Source organism: Lepidochelys kempii, chromosome 7 (assembly GCF_965140285.1).
Source record: "Lepidochelys kempii isolate rLepKem1 chromosome 7, rLepKem1.hap1, whole genome shotgun sequence".
Lineage (NCBI taxonomy): Eukaryota > Metazoa > Chordata > Testudines > Cheloniidae > Lepidochelys > Lepidochelys kempii.
This window is the reverse complement of record NC_136386.1, coordinates 65,746,842-65,762,259: the sequence shown is the minus strand read 5'-3', so window position 1 is coordinate 65,762,259 and position 15,418 is coordinate 65,746,842. Positions and strand designations below refer to the sequence as shown.

Sequence of the window (15,418 nt, the reverse complement as noted above, 5' to 3'; positions counted from 1 at the left end):
TCTCAGAGGTATCATAAGTACAGAACCATGTAATGTGGCAGTTACTATGGTAACAACTCATTTTCTCAGGGAAATCAGAATGGATAAGTCAAGTAAAACCCCAAATAATTTCTTGTGACACAGGTTGGATATCGTGTTGAAATGGCACCCTTAACTTGTCCAATCCTATATATCAATTCTTTTCTTAGCTGCACATGTTCCATATATGAACTGGCAGTACCGATTTTTCCTCTTGCCATCATTAAATTAGTACACCCTGAATACATAACCCAGATTTCTGATCACAGTAGTATATGCTGAAGTGGGAAGGATGGAATCATAGGATATTTCTACTAAATGAGATGCCTGCTTCATAGGAGAGTCCATGCAGCTCCCTGAAAACTGAGGGAAAACAACAGCAGGTTGTCTTGGGTACACTTCATTTTAATTTTCATGTTGACCAAAGAATCCTAAAGGTGGCATCTGCCAGGCAAATGTTACCATTTAAGCAACCCTGTACTGACCAACATCCTCCAAATAAGAAGAGATTTAAACAGTTCTCCCATCCGTCCAATTTAATATTTGCACTCCTCTTGCATCATCCAGCTCCTCTCCTGGTCCCTCATATCAGAAGGGGGCCATCAGGATACTATGTCCTGAATTGTTCCTGCTTCATACATACACCATGGAATTCCACTAACAAGCCCCACATGTCTGAGATTAAAGAAACACACACCCCTGTCAGAAAAGCCTCCTTCCATAGGGCCCTTCACTTTGAAAGAAGTTTTCTTCTGAACTGAGACCATTAACCCACAATCCACTTTACTCCTTGGTTTCCATGGGGTAGAACATTGAATGGCCAAGCTCCTTTCCTTGTGTGGGGCAGGAGGGGTGACTCGAGAGAAACATTTGCTAGAGTAGTTGCTACCAACTCTATGCCACCACCCTTCAGGACAGCCTCTGAGCCCTCTCCAATGTCACCATCCATCTAGAGAGACAGACCCCATCGCCCAAAGCTCTCCAACAAACTGACCTCAAATGGCTGTGTCATAAATATAAAGGGAAGGGTAAACCCCCTTGAAATCCCTCCTGGCCAGGGGAAAGCTCCTCTCACCTGTAAAGGGTTAAGAAGCTAAAGGTAACCTCGCTGGCACCTGACCAAAATGACCAATGAGGAGACAAGATACTTTCAAAAGCTGGGAGGAGGGAGAGAAACAAAGGGTCTGTGTCTGTCTGTATGCTGGGTCTTTGCCGGGGATAGACCAGGAATGGAGTCTTAGAACTTTTAGTAAGTAATCTAGCTAGGTATGTGTTAGATTATGATTTCTTTAAATGGCTGAGAAAAGAATTGTGCTGAATAGAATAACTATTTCTGTCTGTGTATCTTTTTTTTTGTAACTTAAGGTTTTGCCTAGAGGGGTTCTCTATGTTTTGAATCTAATTACCCTGTAAGATATCTACCATCCTGATTTTACAGGGGGGATTTCTTTATTTCTATTTACTTCTATTTTTTATTAAAAGTCTTCTTGTAAAAAACTGAATGCTTTTTCATTGTTCTCAGATCCAAGGGTTTGGGTCTGTGGTCACCTATGCAAATTGGTGAGGCTTTTTATCCAACATTTCCCAGGAAAGGGGGGGTGCAAGTGTTGGGAGGATTGTTCATTGTTCTTAAGATCCAAGGATCTGGGTCTGTAGTCACCTAGGCAAATTGGTGAGGCTTTTTACCAAACCTTGTCCAGGAAGTGGGGTGCAAGGTTTTGGGAAGTATTTTGGGGGGAAGGACGCGTCCAAACAGCTCTTCCCCAGTAACCAGTATTAGTTTGGTGGTGGTAGCGGCCAGTCCAAGGACAACGGGTGGAATATTTTGTACCTTGGGGAAGTTTTGAGCTAAGCTGGTAAAGATAAGCTTAGGAGGTTTTTCATGCAGGTCCCCACATCTGTACCCTAGAGTTCAGAGTGGGGGAGGAACCTTGACATGCTGTCACATCCATCTTCTCTTCCCCTACTCCAGCATCAACTACCAAACCTGCTTCCTGGATCACCCACTATTCTTACTGTACTCCAGGCAGCCACTCCCTTACACCATCCTGGAACCCCTCCATTTCCAGACCACACAATTCCTTCTCTACCACCTCCCAAGTCTACTGCCACCTTGGAGGAATAGGCTGTATCAGCCTAGCCACAGCTCCTACTAGGCCTCATGCACAGTAGACCATCTAGACCCAGTAGCTAGCATACGATAGTTGCCTATAGCACACGTGCCAGAACTTAGATCAAATCGACTTCAGTGAGAGGCAGAAAAAGAAAAGTCATGCCCACTTGCCCTCATGGCATCATCCCAACCCCCAAACACAGAGAAGGGGAGGATCAGCCAGAGAAAATTTGCCCTCCTAGGCTGCCTTGGGCCCTTAATTACCTTGGCCAGTCCGGGGCCGGCCTGGACTTTCTTCCCAGGATCTTCCTTTTCTTCCTCTGTCGCATTCCCTCTCTCCACTGCCACCTCCTTCTGCACTGCAGCCCCAGTCAGCAGAGTCCAAGAGAGAGAACAAGAGCCCATCACCCGAGCCAATCCTAGCACCAATAGCTTCCCTGACACACTTCTAGGGGCTCTTCAGTCACAGCAGCCTGAGGTTTGGGTGGTGAATCCAGCCCTCCAAATCCCACTTCAAATCACTGCAGCTTTGTCTCATGTGACCTTGAAGTCAGAAGTGTTCACATGCCACAGAGGTGGTAGAGGCGAAAGCCCTGCTAGTAAATACAAATCAAGAACCCAGTAAGTTTGATGGGTTCGCTATCCATATTTAGTCACACAGACTACTGGGGGACAAAGCAGTGGAAGGCAGGAGTTTGCATAGGAGAAGGAAGACAAACGCTGGAGAGAATGGGCTGATGAGCGGGTAGAAAAGTTTAAAAGATGTGTGCTTTGCTTTGGTGCCACAGTGCCCCAATGTGTCATGTTTGTCTTTCTTCCACAGGACAGAAGAGACTTTGTCTGTACAAACTGCAAGCTGGTCTCCATACTGGAAGAAAAGGTTCAAGGTCTGGAGAAACAAATATCGACCCTGCGTTGCATAAGAGAAACTGAAGATTTCCTGGACAGACATCAGGATATGCTTCTACGGGCACAACATTCTGAAGATTCAAAGCAGGCTGCGCAGCAGGGACAAAAGGACAGTGAAGAAATTTGTCAGCATGTGACCTCCAGAAGAAGAAAGGGGAGTGTCCATGTACCAGCAATGAAGATACAGGTAAGAAACCGTTTTCATGTTCTCTCCACAGGTACTAATGCCAAGAGTGGAATAGATGATACATCTGAGGGAAGGGAGCAGAAGGAGACTCTGCCGATTGGAAGGCATGAGATGGACTGTCTTAGGGAAGGGAGTTCCACAACCACTGCTCCCAAGAGGAGGCGGGTGGTGGTGGTCGGGGACTCCCTCCTCAGGGGGATTGAGTCATCCATCTGCTGTCCTGACCGGGAAAACCGAGAAGTCTGCTACTTGCCAGGAGCTAGGATTCGATGTGACGGAGAGACTGCCGAGACTCATCAAGCCCTCGGATCGCTACCCCTTCCTGCTTCTCCATGTGGGCACCAATGATACTGCCAAGAATGACCTTGAGCGGATCACTGCAGACTACGTGGCCTGGGAAGAAGGATAAAGGAGTTTGAGGTGCAAGTGGTGTTCTCGTCTATCCTCCCTGTGGAGGGAAAAGGCCCAGGTAGAGACCGTCGAATGGCTACGCAGGTGGTGGCGGAGAGAAGGCTTTGGATTCTTTGGCCATGGGATGGTGTTCCAAGAAGGAGGAGTGCTCGGCAGAGACGGGCTCCACCTAACGAAGAGAGGGAAGAGTATCTTCGCAAGCAGGCTGACTAACCTAGTGAGGAGGGCTTTAAACTAGGTTCTCTGGGGGAAGGAGACCAAAGCCCTGAGGTAAGTGGGGAATTGGGATACCAGGAGGAAGCATGAGCAGGAGAGCGCAAAAGGGGAGGGCTCCTGCCTCATATTGAGAAAGCAGGACGATCAGCGTGTTATCTTAAGTGCCTATACACAAATGCAAGAAGCCTGGGAAACAAGCAGGGAGAACTGGAAGTCCTGGCACAGTCAAGGAATTATGATGTGATTGGAATAACAGAGACTTGGTGGGATAACTCACATGACTGGAGTACTGTAATGGACATAAACTGTTCAGGAAGGACATGCAGGGCAGAAAAGGTGGGGGAGTTGCACTGTATGTAAGAGAGCAGTATGACTGCTCAGAGCTCAAGTATGAAACTGCAGAAAAACCTGAGAGTCTCTGGATTAAGTTTAGAAGTGCGAGCAACAAGGGTGATGTCGTGGTGGGAGTCTGCTGCAGACCACCAGACTGGGCGGATGAGGTGGACGAGGCTTTCTTCTGTCAACTCACGGAAGTTACTAGATCGCAGGCCCTGGTTCTCATGGGAGACTTCAATCACCCTGACTGAGAGCAATACAGCGGTGCACAGACAATCCAGGAAGTTTTTGGGAAGTGTAGGGGACAATTTCCTGGTGCAAGTGCTGGAGGAACCAGCTAGGTGCAGAGCTCTTCTTGACCTGCTGCTCACAAACCGGGACAAATTAATAGGGGAAGCAAAAGTGGATGGGAACCTGGGAGGCAGTGACCATGAGGTGGTCGAGTTCAGGATCCTGACACAAGGAAGAAAGGAGAGCAGCAGAATACGGACCCTGGACTTCAGAAAAGCAGACTTTGACAACCACAGGGAACTGATGGGCAGGATCTCCTAGGAGAATAAACATGAGGGGGAAAGGAGTCCAGGAAAGCGGGCTGTATTTTAAAGAATCCTTATTGAGCTTACAGGAACAAACCATCCTGATATGCAGAAAGAATAGTAAATATGGCAGGCAACCAGCTTGGCTTAACAGTGAAATCCTTGCTGATCTTAAACACAAAAAAGAAGCTTACAAGAAGTGAAAGATTGGACAAATGACCAGGGAGGAGTATAAAAATATTGCTCAGGCATGCAGGAGTGAAATCAGGAAGGCCAAAAAAAAAATCACACTTGGAGTTGCAGCTAGCAAGAGATGTTAAGAGTAACAAGAAGGGTTTCTTCAGGTATGTTAGCAACAAGAAGAAAGTCAAGGAAAGTGTGGGCCCCTTACTGAATGAGGGAAGCAACCTAGTGACAGATGATATGGAAAAAGCTAATGTACTCAGTGCTTTTTTTGCCTCTGTCTTCATGAACAAGGTCAGCTCCTAGACTACTGCACTGAGCAGCACAGCATGGGAAGGAGGCGACCAGCCCTCTGTGGAGAAAAGTAGCTCAGGACTATTTCGAAAAGCTGGACGAGCACAAGTCCATGAGGCCGGATGTGCTGAAGGAGTTGGCAGATGTCATTGCAGAGCCATTGGCCATTATCTCTGAAAACTCATGGTGATTGGGGAAGGTCCCAGACCACTGGAAAAAGGCTAATGTAGTGCCCATCTTTAAAAACGGGAAGGAGGAGGATCCGGGGAACTACAGGCTGGTCAGCCTCACCTCAATCCCTGGAAAAAATCATGGAGCAGGTTCTCAAGGAATCAATTCTGAAGCACTTAGAGGAGAGGAAAGTGATCAGGAACAGTCAGCATGGATTCACCAAGGGCAAGTCATGCCTGACTAATCTAATTGCCTTTTATGATGAGATAACTGGCTCTATGAGATGAGAGGAAAGTAGTGGATGTGTTATTCCTTGACTGGAGCAAAGCTTTTGACACGGTCTCCCACAGTATTCTTGCCAGCAAATTAAAAAAAGTATGGACTATAAGGTGGATAGAAAGCTGGCTAGATTGTTGGGCTCAACGGGTAGCGATCAATGGCTCCATGTCTGGTTGGCAGCCAGTATCAAGCGGAGTGCCCCAAGAGTTGGTCCTGGGGCTGGTTTTGTTCCATATCTTCATTAATGATCTGGAGGATGGTGTGAATTGCACCCTCAGCAAGTTTGCAGATGACACTAAACTGGGAGGAGTGGTAGATATGCTGGAGGGTAGAGATAGGATACAGAGGGACCTAGACAAATTGGAGGATTGGGCCAAAAGAAATCTGATGAGGTCCAGCAAAGACAAGTGCAGAGTCCTGCACTTAGGATGGAAGAATCCCATGCACCGCTACAGACTAGGGACCGAATGGCTAGGCAGCAGTTCGGCAGGAAAGGACCCAGGGGTTACAGTGGATGAGAAGCTGGATATGAGTCAACAGTGTGCCCTTGTTGCCAAGAAGGGTAACGGCATTTTGGGCTGTCTAAGTAGGGGCATTGCCAGCAGATTGAGGGACGTTGTTCCCTTCTATTCGACATTTGTGAGGCCTCATCTGGAGTACTGTGTCCAGTTTTGGGCCCCACACTACAAGAAGGATGTGGAAAAATTGGAAAGCATCCAGCGGAGGGCAACAAAAATGATTAGGGGACTGGAACACATGACTTATGAGGAGAGGCTGAGGGAACTAGGATTGTTTAGTCTGCAGAAGAGAAGGAGGGGGATTTGATAGCTGCTTTCAACTACCTGAAAGGAGGTTCCAAAGAGGATGGATCTAGACTGTTCTCAGTGATAGCAGATGACGGAACAAGGAGTAATAGTCTCAAGTGGCAGTGGGGGAGTTTAGGTTGGATATTAGGAAAAACTTTTTCACTAGGAGGGTGGTGAAGCACTGGAATGCGTTACCTAGGGAAGTGGTGGAATCTCCTTCCTTAGAGGATTTTAAGGTCAGGCTTGACAAAGCCTGGCTGGGATGATTTAGTTGGGGATTGGTCCTGCTTTGAGCAGGGGGTTGGACTAGATGACCTCCTGGGTCCCTTCCAACCCTGATATTCTATGATTCTAATGCCCTCTACAGATGAGCTGCCACTCCTCTACAGTCCCAGTATGAAAACGATTAAATGCACCAGAGACGGCTCTGACTGCACCCTTCGCTACAAAGGCTGTGAATGCACAGGCAATTACTCTGTTTGAATGAGACAGGAGAAATTTAAATCTGCACTCTCCATACAGGCAATAAATCTTACATTAGCCTTTTATTAATAAGAATGACATCTCACACAATGTCTGCACAACGCTGAAAGGAAAAGGTTTGAAATTCTCTATAATTCCCTAATCAATTGCTTCTTCTCCATGTGACATTCAAAGTCTGAGTGTCACCTTCATTTTCAAGCCCTCTTCCTCACTATCAGGACTATACTCCTTGAGTCAGGGAACAGAAACAATCCCATGTGACTTCAGTGACCAATCTCAAGTACCATCAGCCCAGCACCATTTTCAAATATTTGTGACTATTCAATGGTAGAAAGTTATTTACAACACTGTGAAAAGACTCACCAAAAATTGGCTAAGTACATTTGAATAGTGCATACGTTGAATGAAATTGTTATCTTCTTGGAGACTTTCCATATGAACAGGAAAAGGGGCTTCAGTAATTCATCAAATAAACTATTCACTATGAATTATTCACTCAGTTCTAACACTAAGTTTTTTATGTACTTGGGGTCATGCAACTCTGACAGGAAGACAGACTTGGGAATCTGTTGGGAGGGACTTGTCTGCTTCTGTATTTTCTAAAGGAGGAAGAGGAGTTGGAAATAATTATATTTCTCTTTTCAATTGTGAGGAGTCTCTTGGTAGAGTTACTGAGGAACTTTGCTTTGTCCCTTCAAAGGGCCATTCCCCTTGGGAAGTTGCTGAGGGGAATTTCCCTTTTTGGCTGTAATTTTTCCCTTAAAGAATACAGAATCTGATTCCTTAAGGTGTCTTAGGGTTGGGGGGATTCATAGAGGTGGGCTGGGGAGCTGTGATTAGCAGAGTTGTTTTTAGGCTTGTACCCATATTCAGGGTGAAGGGACTAAGCCAAGAAAGCCTGTTTTGAGACAGGCTAGATGATGTGACAGGGCAGAAAGGAGAATAGAAGTGGGGCTCTAGGCACAAACAGGGCCAGATTAGGGCTTAGACACTATAGGCCCGTGGGTTTTGGGCCCCAGCTCCTGGAGTCATGGGGTTACAGAAGAATCTCAATTTTTCAGCTAAAAGAAGGTTTCTAGCCTTCATGGTGGCAGAGAAAAAGCTAAAAAACATGGCCCAAGTGTAACTAATGCAGCAGTGCCTACCTGTGTCTGTAAATAGCCTGAAACAATAGCTCTGAGGGGGATGAAGAGCCCTATGCCTCTCAATGGACTGTTAACACCAAGCTCTCAGGTTCCCTGCAGACATCACCCCGGTAGAGGAGTGTGTGTGTGTGTGTGTGTGGTAGGAGTAGAAGAGTGCTGTGGCCGTGAGCTGCACACCCTCGCAGGCAGATATACCCCAAATGTTGGGTAAGAATAGAGGGCTACCCTGCTGCTTTGGGGCGGGGTGAAAGATGCCCTTCTGGGATGGGAGGGGGCCTCCCACTACTCCAAGTGATGGGCCGGTCTACAGGGCAGGGGTAGGGTCACGAGGTACAGCCTCAGAGTGCTCCCAGGTCATTGTGTGCTTAGCACTCTGGTTTATCTTCAGTCTAGCCCTAAGAGCACAAATATACCCCAGTTGCTCTCTTAGGAGCAAGTAGAGACAACTTGGACCTCCAACTCTGGGGGAGAGCTGATGGAAGAAGGGTGCACATTGCCTACCCCTACTTTGGCATGTCCTTTTTTGTGAGGAAATGTTCACTGAGGTGGCAACCTGCTGGATAGTGGTGAGAATCCATTAGCTTGGCTCAGCGGGGGCTTCATCTACATGTTGGCTGATGGGAAGGAGCTCCTTGTGGATTTGACACAGATATATATAGGCCTCATTCTGCTTAAGAGATCAATGCAGCAGCTTTTCGGCAAACCTGGAACAGAACAAAAACTGAAACAAGGAGAGTTGCGTCTCATAAAGAAAGGTTTGTGTAGCTTTGTAGAAAGTCCAAGCAAGGGGAAGCCAAGACTAACAAACAAAACAAGTGACCCCTTTAAGGCAGTCTCAGGGAAGAAGTCTTAATATTCACAAGGCCCTTACCTCAGAACTCTGACCCAGAGCTCCCGAACTTGGCATTAGCAAAGTCTCTGGGCTCTGCAAGCTAGCCCTCCGGAGCCTAACAAATCACAGCCTGCCTACATGACTCTTAAACCCCTCTCCCCATCTCAGCTTCCTTTTCCTGTTCAATGCCCAGCACCAAAGTGGTGGAACCAGCCTCCTTGATTACACCCATCCTGGTTTGCTGTGTCTTAAAGGGACAGTACACTCCTTCAGTAGCTCCTACAAAACAAGATATGTATTTGGGCTCAAACAACAAACTGACATTCAGAATGTGTTAATATGGAAGTTGTGATCTAGTGGTTTGAGCACGAAATCGAGAGCCAGGACACCAGGGTTCTGTTACTGCCTCACTGTGTGACACTGGGTAGGTCATTTAAACTCTATATCACTTACACCACCTGTAAAATGGAGAAATAATGTTTACTCAGCTTGGTTAAACGCAGAGCTCTATAGATGCAAAAAGCATCAGATATGGGCCAAGACTCACATAATCATGGGGTGATGCTGTAAACCAAGGAATAATAAAATAAAAGAAAAAAAACAGGAACAAAAAGAAGAATGGGCAAGAATCACTCCAGGGATTAGTAATGGGAAAAAGTTACCATGACAGCTGGTCCTATTTGGCTTACTGGATGGAAGTCTCAGCAGTGAACCAAAAAGGAATGAAACTTCTCCATAAAGGGGGTCCCAGATGGTTACCACTGAAGTACTTGGGTGAGGTGATTTGGGGAAGTTTGCACTGCAGTTGCCACTCTGGTGTTTATTCTACAGATAGAGGACTCAATTTCCAGGGCTCTCAGTCCAGAGCCTTTCAAAATACTAAAATTGGGATAAAAGTTAAACAGTAGGGCCTTGCTCCTGTAAGCCCCTTCTCAGTATGCAGCAAGCTCTGACAGTGCTGCTCTCCAGGGCAAGGGTGAGCAGATACAGTGGAAAGGCTTCCACTGACTTCAATGGGCCTTGGATTAAGCTTTAACTCATGAACCCTTGGGAAGTAGCTCCCTTGCTTTCAAGTGCACAGGATAAAACAGAGGTGGTTTGTGGTTGAAGAACTGGAATGATGAAGGAGACACAAGCTTAAGTGGAACCATCATCTCATTAATGAGGTGCTGCGTTATGTGTTCCCCTCATAAAAGTTATTCCCGCTATGAATCAGGAATAATTGGGTGGCCCTGAATCAGCACAAGGCAGGATTAGGTTCCCCCAGTGCTAGCTGCCCTGCTGATCACTTTGTACCTTGTGCTTGAACATGCAACATTCCACACATGGGTGGCTAAGGCGAGATGGGGGTTGGCCCCTCTAAATCTACCTCTGCCTCAAGAGCGTCGTGCTGCCAGAGCATCAATCCAGCACCTGTAACCCAGGCTTGAGCTACACACCAGCTCTTGAGAAACCGTCAGCTCCCCACAACCTGTGCATGAACAGCTGAGCCCAGAGATGATTTTCCCTCCCCCTCACGCTAACTTGCCAGCAAAGTAAACAGCAGGGCTAGAGGAACAACTTAAAAGATTGAACATCACTCTTCCTTCCCCTCCATATTCCCTGGAGCGACTGAGCGGGGCCAATAGGCTCCCAATGTGTGTGGGCAGGGCAATCTTCTTCCTGATTACTCTATGGGGTGGGGCAGGGGGTTCCCCTTCCTGACTCCTCTGTGGAGAGGAGGGGACAGCTCTATGGGGAGGCTCCCCTTCAGAAGAAGTGGCACATTAATAGATGCTATGAGAAATGATGCCCCACTATCCCCTTCACTTCCTCCTGCCCCATCAGTCCCCCTGCTCCATTGCCCTCCTCATCCCATCAGTCCCTTGCACCCCCTTATTAGCTCCTGTGCCCCATAAGCTCCTGGCCAGGAGGGGGGAAGGGTATCATGGGGGGAGGCCCTGATTGTGCAAAACACACATCAAGTGACACTGTGGCAGGTTTCTCCAAATCTGTGAGTGGTGAGAGCCAGTAAGGTATAATGGGGAGTCAGGCCCAGCTCCACAGGACAGGAGCTGTCCCTGTGGGGTGTGACAGGGTGGGATCATCCCATTCCCTCCCACCAAGAATATTTTCATCAGCAACCCATGATTCCACACCTATACTGCACAAGGACAAGCCCTAAAAGGAAGGAAAGAGAAAAGCGGCTGTGGAAGAGGAGCAGACTATGTGGCCTAAAATGGAGTCTGTCTACATAACAGATCCTGTGTTTACCAAGCTCCACCAGCATATTCTTTCATGACTTTAGTAATGAACTGGGAGGCCTCCATGAACTTTGGCTCTCTTTGTTAAGTAACTTGATATACCCCTTGACATATTTAAGGGAACCTAGATAGACATGAGGTGATGGGTGCCTTAGAAATGTGTACAATAATATCCATTCAAAATCAGCTCAAAGGGCTTGATCAAATGGCCACTGAAGTCAATGGAGGAATTTTGACTCTAATGGGCATAGGATTGGGCCCTGAATCTGAATATATTCTCTCCACTGATGCTATTGATTGATCAAAGTCTTCTCCTAAAGGACAGTGTTGGGTAGCTCTCTTGACCATCCCAGACAGGAGTGTGGGAATTTGCCCTTCCTAGGTCTCAAAAGACATCTTACCATAGCTGCTGGAACGACAGGTGCTGCTGCACCTCCTGGCTTGAAGTGGTTTCCATCATATACGCGGTTTACAGTTTGGTTCAATGACTCTCAGCTCCCCCACTATACAAATTGTTCCAGTACCCCTGCATCTTACTGTCATCTTCCTTTTAATTTCTAGGAAGGTAGTCAGAGTAAATTGAATGCTCTCTTCTACTAGTGGATTTAAAGTAAAACATCCATTAGCCTGATCTTCCCATTTAGTGATCAGTATCTGGCCCTTAACTCCAACAGAGCTCCTAATATTACAAAGCTCCTAAATCCATTATGTTCTCCTACATATAAAGTAAAGCAATTGTGAGTCTAGTCTTCAAAGGTATCTCTCTTCATGCTGTAATTTCTCTTCAGTAATACATCAGTATAATATTCAGCTAATAAATATGTATGCAGGATTTTTATTACTTAATAGTTGTAAGGTTAATAGTCATGGTGAATGCCCATATTTAATATGTCAATGAGGCTGCAAAATGCCAAGCTGAATAGCTTTAACACACATTAGTTCTACTTGTGAATCTACAAATAAGAACCTTGTCAGAAAAGTATTCAAACCAAGATCAGTATTGATTTTGGTCCTCGGAAAAAGCACTGGACTGTGACACTTTAAAATGATAAATGTCCAGAGAATTATTTGCCAGTATTGATGAAAAGAGGGTAGCTGTAAATCTGACATCATGTGATGAACCGATCCCAAACACTAAGAGCAAATAGAACATTGTAAGTGTCTCTGGTTAATCTCTTTTTACAGCTATATACACTAATCAACAAAGCAGTTCTGCATTCTGTATATTATAGAGATATTTAATAGGGGAAGCAGTGCTTGAATTAGGTGAGCGTGCACCATGATAGCAGACCAGCACTTATTTATATATCCCCACTTGTTTTGCCACCCGCTCTTCCACTTGCAGCCAGTGCTCTCTGGAGTCTTTATGATTTACAGTTCATGCCTTTTTCTAGTCAGACACAATCTTGTATGCTTTGCACATTCCACTGGTATGGTGCTTTCACTGTTTCAACTGAGGTTTATCTTCGTATCACTTTGTCATGTCACATCTACATAGACCAAAAGCTCTTAAAAGCCCACTGAAGTCAATGGAAAGACACCCATTTCCTCAGGAGCCTCTTGGACTAGGCCTCTGGTTCTCTAAACAAGGATGGAGAAAAAACTATGAATAGGGGAAAGTGAAATGCATGGGACTAATATGCATTACACTGAATTAGGAGGCAAATTAAACCCATCTCCTAAGGATGGGCAGCAGTAATTTTAAAAAAACTGCAGATTTAGGAAGAGTCCAACTTCAAGGTTGTTGTTGAGGTGAGAAGTTTTTCAGGGAAGCAGTTCTCTCGGCCATACTATTCTTTTCATGTATGGAATGAAAGGATGCTACAGAAAGTCAGGTAGCCATTGTAGGATGGAGCGCTTTTTAAGATTGTCCCTGGAAAAAATGACCATTTCCTAGATTTTCTTAAATCAGTTTCTCCATTGTAGATGGTTGTAAGCTCTACCATTTCACAGCTACATCAATCTGGGCAGCCAAGAGGAGGAACTGAAGAAGTTTTTCCTATACGAGTTGTAATCTATGGGCACCTCTCTCAACCTGCCAAGGCCCAAGTAGGGGATGCTATGTGTAACAAAGGCTGCAAACAGTGGACACCTATTTAGAGTTGAGCAAAGAATTGATTTTTCAGTTCAATGACTGAATCAAAAATTCTAGGAGAAAAACTGGTTTTAAAAACAAACTGATTTTTTTTCTTGCTGAAACAAAACAAAATAAAAAAATAAAAAATAAAGTCACTTGAATTAACATTTTGTTTAGAAAATGTTGATTCCAATGACATTTCATTTTTAAAATGCTGAATTCATGCTAAATGTCAAAATTCTTCATTTAGAAAATGTTGAACCAAAATATTTCAACACTTCCAATATGTTGGCGGGGCGCGGGGGGCTTTAAAAAAAAAGACCATACTAGTTATTAGTTTTGGCACCCCCAAAATACATTTACTATTCATCAAATATATATATATTTATTCACCCAGCTCTACACATATACATATAGGAAACTTATACTGCAGTAGGACTCATCCCTTCAGTGTGAATAACTGTCTGTAACTTCAGTTCCATGGTTCTGCCTTCTGTTGCAATTAGTTTTCCAACAATAAAAGTGAAGCCGCATCAAATTTGTCTTGAACATATGTAATTTTGGGGTAAAAATATCAGCGTCCCCTGAAATGAAGGACATTTGAGAGATATGCCTATAGGCAAGATTCTTTGGGGTGGCTGAACAGTGCTAAGCATTAGAAGCAAAGGGGTTTTCATGACACCTTAGCAGACCTGTCCCTGAGGTAAGTCAAAGCAGCCCAAGGGGTCATTTCAGCAACCAGTGACAGAGCACAGACTTTACCCCTTCCTCTAACATGTCCCCAATGTCATGAGGGGGCATGGCATAGAACAGGTAAGAAATCTCCTAGTAGCCTCTTTAATTGGATTTCTGGTCACTTTGCACCACTGGAGTGGCCCAAAGTAGCCAAAGCCAAGGCCAGTACCTGGCCCGATATCCACAAGTGCCCCCATGAGCATTAAAGCAATTGCTTTACCCATAGCATTCCACAATAAGTTATATTAATTCTCCAAACACTGTGAATTTTGAAGCAATCCCACCCAAACATCACTAAAAGAACCCATAAGATTACATCTCTCTGTGGCTGGGCCCTCGCCCACTAATGCACTCTCTCAGGGCTAGGCATTTGGTAACAGCAGCCTTGTCTCAGTTTACCTCTGTATCAGTTCAGAAATGTGGCCTATAGTGCTTGGCCTCTTCTTACGACTTTAGCCCTCCTTCTCCCCTTTCGGGCTTGAAAGGGAGTCTCACCCCAACATCCCAAAGGTCCTGTGATGGGCCTCCGATCACTAGTCCCAGGGCTGGATATCTCCCTCTCCCTTCATCACCAGGGGAGGAACAAAGGAAGTTGAAACAGAGACAAAAAAATACAGTTCTATTAGCCACCCTGCATCTGGGTTCAGGTTGCCACCTCTGAGATACAAAACCCTGGGACATCCACCTACCCCCCAAAACACACCACATACATCCCCAATAGCACCTGCCCTCCCCATGCATGGCACATTCTCCTCATCCTACCTGCAGGACAGGGCACCAGCCCACATGGCTGCCCCAGGCACCAACCTCACTAAGCAGGATGTGGCACCAACCAGATCTACCCCTCTCCCATCCAACTGTGACCCCTGCAGAGAACACCTACGCAGTGGGCACTGTCAGCCCCAAGCTTGCTCTGTTGTGCTCACTGCTCCTGAGCCACTCCTTCCCCATCATTCCCAGACACTCCAGAGCCAGAGCTCCTTCTGCTCAGGTACCGCCGCCCTGCAACTCCTCCCCACAACCCCGCAGTCATTAAGGAGTAGGGGAGCCCACAGGAGCATGATTGACCAAACACCGGACTTGAACAACTATTAAAAAATTTTAAAAGGGGGTGGAGTGGGGGAGACAGTCCCAGGAAAACAGATACTGGTGGCAACCCTGCTGCCCCCCTTCCCTTGGAGGGGTGGGGGTGATAGAGGAGAGGGTGGGCCTGGGTCTTCCTGGGTCTCACCCCTGTAGTCTCTGTATTAGCCAGTCATGAGCCGATTGCTTCAGTCTCCTGCTGCCTCTGGGACTACTTACTACCTATGGCCTTTACTACCTACAGGCACCTTCTGTACGGCAAACCTTCCCTGCACCCTTCTGACAGTAAACTGGTCTCTCTGGGTGGCTTTTCCCTGATGCTGTGGAGCTGTTCAGCTAGGATTCTCAGCTTCTGTTGCAG

The 15,418-nt window shown here is 46.1% G+C and overlaps 1 protein-coding gene across 1 annotated transcript in view; it reads left to right on the top strand.

Moving 5' to 3' along the window:
• LOC140915319 (uncharacterized) overlaps nucleotides 1–15,418 on the top strand; it is a 102,265-nt gene that overhangs the window by 16,633 nt on the left and 70,214 nt on the right. The window contains exon 2 of the mRNA XM_078853927.1: nucleotides 2,955–3,227. Within this exon, the coding sequence (XP_078710053.1) occupies nucleotides 2,955–3,227 (273 nt within the window). The remainder of the gene's footprint in view (nucleotides 1–2,954; nucleotides 3,228–15,418) is intronic.